Below are 12,648 nucleotides of genomic sequence, written 5' to 3'. Positions count from 1 at the left end.
ACCACACTAATCAAAATAGTGTGGTACTGACATAAAGACAAACATATTGACCAATGGACTACAACACAGAGCCCAGAAATAAACCCTCACATATATGGTCAAATGACTTTCAACAAGATGCCAAGACTACTCAATGGGGAAAGAACAATTTCTTCAACAAATGGAGTTGGGAAAATTGGATATCTTCATACAAAAGAACGAAGTTGGACCCTTACCTTGCACCACATACAAAAATTAACTTAAAAATGTATCAAAGACCTAAAATTATAAAATTCTTAGAAGAAAACAGGAGGAAAAGCTTCATGACATTGGATTTGGCAATGGTTTCTTGGATATGACATCAAAAGCAGGGGCAACAAAAGAGAAAACAGATAAACTGGACTACATCAAAATTTAAAGCTTCTGTGTATCAAAGGATACTACCATCAGAGTAAAAAGGCAACATACAGAATAAGAGAAAATATTTGAAAATCATATATATCATAAAGGGCTAATATCCAGAATATATAAAGAATTCTTAAACCTCAACAACAAAAACAATAACCTGATTCAAAAATGGGCAAAGCACTTGAATGGATATTTCTCCAAAGAAGATATACAAATGGCCAACTAGAACAAGAAAAGATGCTCAACATCATTAATTATTAGGAAACTGTAAATCAAAAGTACAACTACGACCTCATGTCCATTAGGATGACTACTATTAAAAGAAAAAAACAGGGGCTTCCCTGGTGGCGCAGTGGTTGAGAGTCCGCCTGCCAATGCAGGGAACACGGGTTCGTGCCCCAGTCTGGGAAGATCCCACATGCCGCGGAGCAGCTGGGCCCGTGAGCCATGGCTGCTGAGCCTGCGCGTCCGGAGCCTGTGCTCCGCAACGGGGGAGGCCACAATGGTGAGAGGCCCGCGTACCGCAAAAAAAACAACAAAAAAAACAAGTATTGGTGAGGATATGAAGAAATTGGAAGCTATGGAAAACAGTATGGCAGTTCCCCCCAAAATTAAAAATAGAATTACCATATGATCTTAAAATTCTGTGTAAATTTCTGAAAGAATTTAAAGTGGGGTCTCAAAGAGATATTTGCATACCCTTGTTCATAACAGCATTATTCACAATAGCTAAAAGGTGTAAGCAACACATGTCTCCATTGACAGATGCACGGTTAAGTAAAATGTTGTATATACATATTTACTCAACCTTAAAAAGTATTGAAATTGTGACATAAGCTACAACATGGATGAACCTTGAGGACACTGCTAAGTGAAATAAGTCACCAAAAGACAAATACTGTAGGATTTCAGTCATATGAGGTTCAAGAAAGTCAAATTCATAGAAAACAGAGAGTAGAATTGTGGTTGCCAGGGGCTGGGGGAGTAGAGAAGTAGGGAATTGTTTAATGAGTATAGACTTTCCATTTGCAAGACGAAAAAGTCTGGAGATTGGTTGCTCAACAGTGTGAATGTACTTAACACTACTGAACTGTATGTACACTTAAAAATTATTAAGATGGTAAATTTTGTTATATTTATTTTACTATAATTAAAAATTTTGTAATGTTAATTATAGAATCTAGGTGGTGGATAAACAGGTGTTCACTGTAAAATTCTTTCAACCTTGCTGTATGTTGGAAAAGAAAGGAAAATTAAAGACCAATTTCTCTGATGAACAAAAATCCTAAATAAAATGTTAGGAAATTTAATCTAAAGACATAAAAAGTAAAATTCACCACAACCAAGAATGGTTCATTCTAAGACTGATTTCATATTTAAAAAAAATAAATTCACCACATTATCAGAATAATTTTATTCAGTGTAAAATACTTTTTAATTTCCCTTTGGATTTCTTCTTCGACCCATCAGTTACTTAGAAGTGTGTTATTTCCAAAATATTAGATTTTCCAGATATCTTTGTTGACTCCTAATTTTATCCATTGTAATAAGAGAGCATTTTTTTACACACACACACACACACACACACACACACACACTGTATTTTATTTTTACAAGAGATAAATAAACTGACACCAAGCACTGTAAATGGATGACCACAACAAAAGCAACAATGATTGCAATTACCAAACACAAAACACACTCATACTATGAAGAGAGCATTTTTTGTATGATTTGAGTCTTTTAAAACTTATTGGGACTTGTTTGATAGCATACAATACACTTTATCTTAGTAAATGCTCTGGGTGCACTTAAAAAGAATGCGTATTCTGCTGTTGTTAGGTGGAGCTTTCTAACACCCTATTTCTAACGTCAATAGGGACAAATAGGTTTACAGTTGATCGAGTCTTCTTATATCCTTTCTGATTTGCTGTCTATCTTTCCTATCAATTTTTGACAATGCGAGTTGTATTAGAAATCTAATATAACTATGAATTTAACTATTTCTCTTTGTAGCTTTTGCTTCATGCATTTTGATGTTCTGTTATTAGGTATATAAACATTTAAGATTGTGGGGAAAGGGTTTTATTTTTAATAGAGTTAGGTCAACTGTACTCCATCTGGAAAAAACTTGTCTTCATCCTACTTTACATTATATATGTTTTTTAAAGTTGTGAGGTTTTTTTTTTTCAGATGGATTGTAAATCTAAATGAGAAAGAAAAATCATACAGCTTTTGGATAAAAAACACAGGCGTGTGTCTTCAAAACCGTGTGGTAGGAAAAAACTTCATTAAAAGTTTATAAAAACTAGTAATCATAAAAGGAATACTATTAAGTTAAAATACATTAAAATAAAGAATATTTATTCATTAAAAAAATAAGAAAGTGAAATAGCAGCTGCTAGAATATCTATAAATCATGTATCTGTCAAAGAACTTGTATCCATAGCATATAAAAATTCCTTCAAATCAGTAAGCAAAAGGCAGACAACCCAATTTAAAAAATGAGCAAAATATTTGAACAAGCACTAGACAAAAGTCAGTATCTTAAAAAAAAAAAACGGATGTATTTAGACAGTGTGATTCATATGATATAAAGACTGTTGGTACAAAAGTCAATATCTTAATGGCGAATAAGCATATGAAAAGCTTAACATTATTCTCCATCAGAGAAATGTAAATTAAAACCACTACACATCCACCAGAATGGATAAAATAAAAAAGACTCACAATGTCAAGTGTTGGTGAGGATGTGACACAAACGGAAACTCTCCTGTTTCTGATGCGAGTGTAAACTGGTTCAGACACTTCACAAAACTGTTTAGCAAAACAATTAAAGCTACACATATACCTACCCTATGACTCTACAAGTCTATTCCTAGCTATATGCCCCAAAGAAAAGAGTGCATGGGTCCACCAAAGTCATGTATAAGAATGCTCAAAGCAGCTTTGTTGATGAAAGCCAAAAACTAGAAACAACCTAAAGGTCAAAAGAAGAAGGAAGAAAGGAAGTACAGGCATACCTCATTTTATTGCACTTTGCAGATAACCACATTTTTTACAAATTGAAAGTTTGTTGCAACCCTGTGTTGAGCAAGTCTATATTGATGCCATTTTTCCAACAGCATTTGCTCACTTTGGGTCTCTGGGTCACATGTTGGTAATTCTTGCAATACTTCAGACTTTTTCATTATTATTTTATTTGTATGGTGATCCGTGATCAGTGATCTTTGATGTTACTACTACAACTCACGGAAGGCTCAGATTATGGTTAACATTTTTTAGCAATAAAGCATTTTTAATTAAGGTATGCACATTGTTTTTTAGACATAATGCTATTGCACACTTAATGGATTATAGTATAGTGTAAACATAAATTTTATATGCACTGGGAAACCAAAAAAATTCGTGTGACTCACTTTATTGCGATATTCGCTTTACTGTGGTGGTCTGGAACTGAATCTGCAATATCTCCGAGGTATGCCTGTATAGTCATACAATGGATTAGTACACAGCAGTAAAAGAGAATGAAATGATACATGCAACAACATGGATGAACTGCAAAAGTATTTTGCTGAGCAAAAGAAACCAGACCAAAAAAAGGTATATTATATATGATATAATTTATACAAATCTCAAGAACAGTAAAAACTAATTCATGGTGACACATGTAAGAATAGTAGTTATTTCTGGGAGTAGGAAAAGGCAGGTATTGATGGGAAAGGTTACAAGGAAATCTGGAGAGAAATTTTAATTTTGAGTTATACCTATTTTAATTTGAGTTATACCTACATGACTGTATAGAAATGTAAAAATTCATCAAGCTCTATTAAAGACTTGTGAATTTTATTTTATGTACATATTACATTTCAATAAAGAAAAAGTTATTAATGGAGTGAAAAGCAAAATAATAGAGTGGTGATACATATATATGACAAAAAACATATCCAGAATATTAAAGATCTCCAAAAAAATCAATAAGCAAATCACATACAGCCCAATTTTAAAAATGGGCCAAAGATCTGAACAGGCATTTTACAAAAAAGGATATCCAAATACCCAATAAATACATGAAAGGTGCTCACCTTCATTGATCAGAGAAATGCAAATTAAAGCCATAATGTAGGGCTTCCCTGGTGGCGCAGTGGTTAAGAATCTGCCTGCCAATGCAGGGGACACGGGTTGGAGCCCTGGTCCAGGAAGATCCCACATGCCGCAGAGCAACTAAGCCCGTGCGCCACAACTACTGAGCCTGTGCTCTAGAGCCCACGAGCCACAACTACTGAGCCTGCATGTCACAACTACTGAAGCCTGCACGCCTAGAGCCCGTGCTCCGCAGCAAGAGAAGCCATGCAACAAGAAGCCCACACACCTCAATGACGAGTAGCCCCCGCTCGCCACAACTAGAGAAAACCCGCGTGCAACAACGAAGACCCAACGCAGCCAAAAATAAATAAATTTATTTATTAAGAAAAAAAAACATAATGTAATGCCACTACACACCAACCAGAACGACAAAAATAAAAAAGAAAGACCATATCAAATACTGGTAAGAATGCATGAAAACTGCAACTCTCATTCACTATTGGACAGAATTCATTCAATTACTTTGGAAAACTGACAGTATCTAGTAAAGCTAAACATTCCTTATCAACATCCAGGTAGTGGAGATATCCATAATAAGTAAATATTAACAGCATTTTAAAAAGTAACTATTGCAAAATTAAGGTTAGGCTATCTTTTATTATCTTTCTTAGCTCTAGAACTATGAAATTTTTTTAAATCATGAATTATTTTGAGTGCAGTATTATCACATTAAATACATTGCTGGCCTAAAAAAATCAATTCACTACATTTAATATCTCAATAAATAACTGAGGCCAGAAACTTGAAATGAATAATAGTTTATAAATCTTCTTTTTTCCATAATTACCAACAGACTCAATGCTGTGAGCCCTGCAAGGATATACTAGAGAAAGACCTGGCCAAGCTTCACCTTTTTGCTGAGATTCATGTTCTCCATCTTAGCCTTCAGCAGTTTCATCTTATTCATAGTTATTGAATTTTCAATTATCTGTTGCCCAGAAGGAGAAGGCTCAATTTCCTCATCTTCATCAGTATGCAAATTATACACAGAACCACCACTGCAAAGAAAATAATAATTACTATTGAAATGTACCTTATACCTGCCCAATGACTAAAAATATTTTAAATGCAATACAAACTATAGATGTTGCTAATGATAAAATGATAAATCCATCTTGTCAATGTAAATTCAAGGCAAATGTATTTCAAAAATATATTTTTTATGAGGAAAAAAAGTAAATGGGATAAATATCATGATCTAGCATTACTGAAAATCTAGTACAGCTGAGCTTTTCTGAAGTCAGTATACCATAAGTGAAGATCTTTTATGTTTGGAAATGTAACCAGACAGAATAGCACAGATTTTAAAATGACACCTTGGTCAAGTCATGACACAAATTATTAAACATGTAAAACATTCCAATTACTGATCAATCACAATAACATGTATTCATAACTTAACATTTATTATTTGGAGCCCCTTCTCTTTGACTACATAATGCCACAATATAATGCCATAATATAATGGCACTATCATACTATCCTCATTATCTATTCTTATATGTCTATCTTTCCCCCTTATTCCCCCATATGTAAGCAAGTTGAAAGCAGATATTATTATTAGGCCTGGGGCTTCCCTGATGGCTCAGTGGTTAAGAATCCGCCTGCCAATGCGGGGGACACAGGTTCGATCCCTGATCTGGGAAGATCCCACATGCTGCGGAGCAACTAAGCCTGTGCACCACAACTACTGAGGCTGCGTGCCACAACTACTGAAGCCCATGCTCCTAGAGCCCGTGCTCCACAAGATAAGCCACTGCAATGAGAAGCCTGCGCACTGCAGTGAAGAGTAGCCCCTGCTCACCACAACGAGAGAAAGCCCGCAGGCAGCAGTGAAGACCTAACACAGCCAAAAATAAATTAAAAAAATATGTATTAAGCTGTGTTCGTCTTCCTAGTCTTAGCACCTGGCACAATGCTTGGCACACATTTAACGAACGTTTGCTGAACTGAACACAAACATAACTAAAATTTCATTCAGCTTTTTCAGTAATGGGAAAATTAAAATGGTACACAACCTCAGCATATTTGAAGAATGACTGAAATTTTCAATTGAGCATAAGAAACATGTGCACTGGTCACCGTGCCCAATTTACTGTATCTATGCTAAAGTAGTATGAGAATTAATAAGATTTCCTGTTCTATATGGTTGTAAGAAATGGAAACAATTTAAGATAACCTTAATAGGGCATATTCCATAACACTTCTGAAGGACATACATACCACCACACAAAGGTAAAGTAGAGAGTGGATAGCCCCATTCCTAAACTTTACATGGTGAAACTGGTGACATTCTGAAATCATGGGTTAATTACATTGCACAGCAGCCACAGGTATCAGGAGGAAGAATGGCAGAAATTGGTCTCCATAGCCAATTCAGTCCCTAGTGTTTGACTCGTGACTATCATTTCGATCTATTATAGATGCCTAGTATAATATGAAAATTGACACAATGGACACAACACTAAACTGACACTGCTACCATTTACTGAATGCCTACTCTGCCAGGCACTTTCCGCATATTATTTCTAATCCTCACAAAAACTACATAAGATGATATTATATCCCATTTTATAAATGAAGAACCTGCAGTTGAGAGAGGTTAAATGATTTTGTTCAAGACCAGAGAGCTAGTAAATGGTGCACCTAAGATTCAAATCCTCTGTCTGGTTCCAAAGTCTATTCTTTATACTACTTCCTGTTGCTTCCCCAGGCACCAAACAATAGACCTTACTGCGTCATACTTATGTATCCAAATTAATTAACAGAATTTATAGTATGTGAAGACTCTCATCTTGAACTTAACTATACCTGAAAAGGAAGGTTGAGGTGAAGATTTTTGCCAGTTCACCCTTGGAGTTGGAAGGAATGACTCAAGTATATTCTATCCTTGGTCACCTTATAATACTTTAACTTCAACTACTTCTCTGTTACGTCCCGTGGAATTTTAAATTTATCCATACTGAATACTAAAAGAGGTTTCTGACTCAACCTTCCTGTCATAAAAAACTGGTCCTTTACTATTTTCCCATAGAGACCAGTGTGTGTGTGTGTGTGTGTGTGTGTGTGTGTGTGTGTGTATTTGTACGTTAAAAAGTACAATCATGATAAATATTTCATGGGCTACATTTTAGAGGATAAAAAAACATTTTTAAATTCACCTAATTTGGGGACTTCCCTGGTGGCACAGTGGTTAAGACTCTGCGCTCCCAATGCAGGGGGCCCAGGTTCAATCCCTGGTCAGGGAACTAAATCCCACATGCATGCCACAACTAAGAGTTCCCATGCCACAACTAAGACTCGGTGCAACCAAATAAATAAATAAATAAACATTAAAAATATATATGTTTAAAAAAAATTCACCTAATTTTTTCAAAATACCACATTATTGTTTCCTCTCACAAAGCATAGATTCATGGGATCAGTTAGAAGCCAATCCCAGTTTTTTTCTAAATGGAAAAATGTAACTAGACCAGGATAACATAGTAATTTATAAACTTAATCCAAGAATACCTTTCTTTATTTTTAAATATTCTAAATATTTTCTTGAATGCTATATTTAACTTTTCCTAAATCTTTTATAGGATTAAAGAATAAGAGGTGGGGGGCTTCCCTGGTGGCAGTGGTTGACAGTCCACCTGCCGATGCAGGGGACACGGGTTCGTGCCCCGGTCCGGGAAGATCCCACATACCGCGAAGTGGCTAGGCCCGTGAGCCGTTGCCACTGAGCCTGCATGTCCAGAGCCTGTGCTCCGCAACGGGAGAGGCCACACAGTGAGAGGCCCGCGTACCGCAAAAAAAAAAAAAAAAAAAAAGAATAAGAGATGGGCAAATGTAATATTTATTCCAACAAGAATATTATTCACCCTGAAGCCAACTCCTTATGTGACTTTCACAGATAAGTTACCATTTAATTAAGTGTTGCAATGCCTCTTTTTATTTCTTCCCACTTAAAAAAGCAGTAAGGTAGCACAATTAACTAAAAAGATTTGAGACTAAAAATGATGACTGATACTAGACTTTGTATCAGAATGAATCAAATAATTCTGTTTCTTCTTAGAGCAAGAGTCAGCAAACTATGACCAAGGTCAAATTCAGTCCATCACTTTTTTTTCTTAATAAATTTATTTATTTTATTTATTTATTTTTGGCTGCGTAGGGTCTTTGTTGCTGTGCACAGGCTTTCTCTAGTTGTAGCGAGCGGGGGCTACTCTTCGTTGTGGCGCGCGGGCTTCTCATTGTGGTGGCTTCTCTTGTTGCAGAGCACGGGCTCTGGGCGTGCACACTTCAGTAGTTGTGGCTCGCAGGCTCAGTAGTTGTGGCTCGTGGGCTCTAGAGGGCAGGCTCAGTAGTTGTGGCGCACGGGCTTAGTTGCTCCACAGCATGTGGAATCTTCCCGGACCAGGGCTCGAACCTGTGTCCCCTGCATTGGCAGGCGGGTTCTTAACCACTGTGCCACCAGGGAAGCCCCTACCACTTATTTTTGATTGGCCCACAAGCTAAGAATTGTTTTTACACTTTCAGATAGTTGAAAAAATCAAAATAATAATATTTCATAATGTGAAAATTATGTGAAATTCACATTTGTGTCCAATAAAGTTTTGCTGGAACACAGCCACACTCACTTGATCACATATTGCATGCACTGCATACTGCTCTTACACTACAATGGCAGAGTTGAATAGATGCAAAAGAAATTGTATGTGGCTCTCTCATTGCTTTGTACTGTGGTTTAGCACACTATAAATCACAGTGGCACAGTCATAATCAACAACACTTCAATTACCATGTGTATCACTGTACAATGACATTTTATTACCAGTATGTACCCAACATGTCAAAATGAAGAGAAGAGTGGACTTCAAATGCTGCAGTATTAAAACACAGTAGAGACTGGATCATTTTGCTATCAACTAAATAGCAAAATATGGTGTTTATTATACAATGACACTATAGCTATGCTAAAGAAAAACAACATATTTGGACATTATCAGACTAAGGACTCATCACAACATTCCCAACTTGCAGGAAAGCAATGGTCAGAAAAAGCAGAAAATTTAAAATGGAATATCTCATCACAGTATAATTTCTTCACAAAAATAAATGAAAATGAGAGTGCAACCAAAAGAAGTTTCTGAGTGGCTTATTTACTAGCCAAACAAGGAAATGTTTACCAATTGTGAATTAATTAAGCCATTTTTTTTTTTTTTTTTTTTTTTTTTGCGGTACGCAGGCCTCTGACTGTTGTGGCCTCTCCCGTTGCGGAGCACAGGCTCCGGACGCGCAAGCCCAGCGGCCATGGCTCACGGGCCCAGCCGCTCCGCGTAATTAAGCCATTTTTGATCACAGCAGATGAAAAAATGTATCCAAAGAAAATAAACTTGTTTAAAGACTACTTCTTTGGCAAGAACAATTTCCAGAAAAGTTGAAAACACTGGAAGCAACATCAATAGTTAATTAAAAAATCAGGCAAATGATTTGGAGTCATTTTCCTTGGCTTTTGACAAGTCAAGACAAGCTAGATACTATTCAGTTGTTTTTGCTTATTCAGGGTATCAAAACCAAATTTGAAGTGACTGAAGAACTAGCCCCCATGTATTGTCTGCATGAAACAACTACATTTAAGAATATTTTCAAAGAAATTGCTAAAACACTAACAGTACAACTTGAAGTAAAATCTACAAGTGGGGGGCTTCCCTGGTGGCGCAGTGGTTGAGAGTCCGCCTGCCGATGAAGGGGACACGGGTTCGTGCCCTGGTCCGGGAAGATCCCACGTGCCGCGGAGCAGCTGGGCCCGTGAGCCATGGCCGCTGAACCTGCGCGTCCAGAGCCTGTGCTCCGCAACGGGAGAGGCCACAACAGTGAGAGGCCCGCGTACCGCAAAAAAAAAAAAAAATCTACAAGTGATGAAGCAAAAATATGTGTGGAACAGAAAAAACAAGCTTTTTAGGACAAATTTACAAAGCTAATGAAATGTAAGGTGTTTAAAACCTATGGTTACTCATTGTGTTATTCATCAGCAGGTAATCCTGCAGTAAATACTTCAATCTATCATGTATTACTGAACTAACAGTGTTAATGGTAGACTTCATTTGTCTCATGGACTTAACCATTAGTTCAATGGCTTGGCAGTAGCAGCTTTATTGTGATTTTTTTCAGCTCAGGGCTGACACTGAATTTTTCTGAATGAGAAGAACCACTCGCAACCGCAAAACATCCAACGCAGAATGCCTTTGGAAATTAGTTTGTGCTGTGTACTTGATAATGTTTCTTAGTGAATTCCACCTAAAATTACAAGGCAAAACAGTACTTACATGAGAAACTTACACTGCAGTAATGTCATACTGACAACTAGCATTACTTGGAATCACATGTAATATCATGCTTTCAAAAGTTAAAAACAAAGCGAGATCTCCATTCCCACACAAATTTGCAGCAGTCATACTTTCCAAATTCAAATTACACTCCCAGCAGCGTTTTCATACCTCACTGCAAGTTAAATTCAAAATCTATTTAAATGTGCAATTGAGAAGCTCCACCTATGTTCAATTGGAAGTGACTGATCTGCAACATAATGAAATGCTAAAGGCAAACAGCAAGGGAAGACTCTAACAGAATTCTATAAATGCGTTCCAAGTGATGAATATGCTCAATTAAAATCATATGCTCATGGACTGCTCTCATTATTTGGCAAGTACCTATCTGTGTGAAATGAAATTTTCAAAGATAACGTACATAAAATCTCATTCCAGATCAATATTAACAAGTGAACTTTTACAACTGATTCTGCAAATTTGATAGGCAACACTGGCTTTCAACACCTTAACTAAACTATTACTCCCACACAAAAGAATTCCATTCTTCTTGTCAGTAGACCTGAATTACACACACACGCATGCGCGCACACACACACACACACACACACACACACACACACACTATTCTTCTTATATTTTGAATTTTGTCTGCAAAAATTTTGTGAAAATTTGTTTTCTCTTGTTATATAAGTACTTACATGGTATCCTTAGTTGTATCTCTTGGCCTGGAAACCCTAAAATAGTTACTCTCTGGCCCTTTACAGAAAAAGTTTGCTGCCCTCTATTGTGGAGTAAGAAAGCCTCTCCTAGAATAGGCAAGATAAGGAATGACCAGAAAAGGTTTTCTTCTCTGCTTCCTCATCCACCCTATCTCTTCTCCAATTCTGGTAAGTGAATAGAAAGGAAAAGAAAAATAAAAAATATCTTAAGAGGAACAATAATAATACAATTTTAACTGAAATCCATAACAACATTTGCATTATGTCTTAAACACAAATAGAAGTTGACTGGGGAAAAACTGGGGTAAAAGGAGTAAATGATGTTTTAAGCAAAGGAAAAAAGATGTAAAAATACATGGCGTAATTAAAGAGACCTGTAACAATGATGATAACAGGTTTTGAAGGGCCTTCCATGCTAAGCTACGGAGCTTAGATTTTTCTTCTTTAGGGAAGGAGAGCCAAAAGAGGATTTCCTAAGGAAGAAAACCAAAACAACAGCTAACTAGCACATGGAGAGACTGGTATAAAGAAATTCTACTCATGGTCTAAGTGAGAGACCCTGGATTAAAGCTGCAGCCCTCACTGGTCCCTCTTCTCTACTTTTAGCCCATATGTTTAAGGCATGTTAGCAATGCTAACCAGAGCCTGACACGTAGAGTCAACAGTCAACACCCATTTGTCACATCTGCTCTCTGGCCCCAAAGAATGAGTATAATCTCTCTTCCACATAACACTCTGAGGTGAGGCAGAATCCTAAAGGAATCCCCAGGATTCCCAATTCCTGGTGCTCACTCCCTGTATACTCTCCTAGCCTTGAGTTTGGGCATGACCTATGACTTGCTTCTATCCAACAGAATATGGCAAAAGTAAAGGGATTTTCAGATGTAAATTAGGCCCCAAATCAGTTAATTTTGAGTTAATCAAAAGAGAACTGAGGGAAGCTTCTACCCAATAGCCAGTAAAAGAACCAGGGCCCTTAGTCATATGACTGTCAGGAAATGAATTATGCCAGCAAAGTGAATGAACTTAAAAGTAGATTCTCTTCCCCAATCAAGCCTCCAGGTAAGAGTACAACTTTG

General features: G+C 36.8%; 1 protein-coding gene across 1 annotated transcript in view; it reads right to left on the bottom strand.

Moving 5' to 3' along the window:
- The window catches only part of ZFAND4 (zinc finger AN1-type containing 4), a 60,519-nt gene that overhangs the window by 13,432 nt on the left and 34,439 nt on the right, over nucleotides 1-12,648 (bottom strand). Inside the window, exon 5 of the mRNA XM_022564515.3 lies at nucleotides 5,384-5,531. Within this exon, the coding sequence (XP_022420223.3) occupies nucleotides 5,384-5,531 (148 nt within the window). The remainder of the gene's footprint in view (nucleotides 1-5,383; nucleotides 5,532-12,648) is intronic.

The sequence above is a fragment of the Delphinapterus leucas genome, chromosome 16, assembly GCF_059928025.1.
Source record: "Delphinapterus leucas isolate spDelLeu-1000000601 "Yukka" chromosome 16, BTC_Dleu_Yukka2, whole genome shotgun sequence".
Taxonomy (NCBI): Eukaryota; Metazoa; Chordata; class Mammalia; order Artiodactyla; family Monodontidae; genus Delphinapterus; species Delphinapterus leucas.
This window is presented reverse-complemented; position numbering and strand designations above follow the sequence as displayed.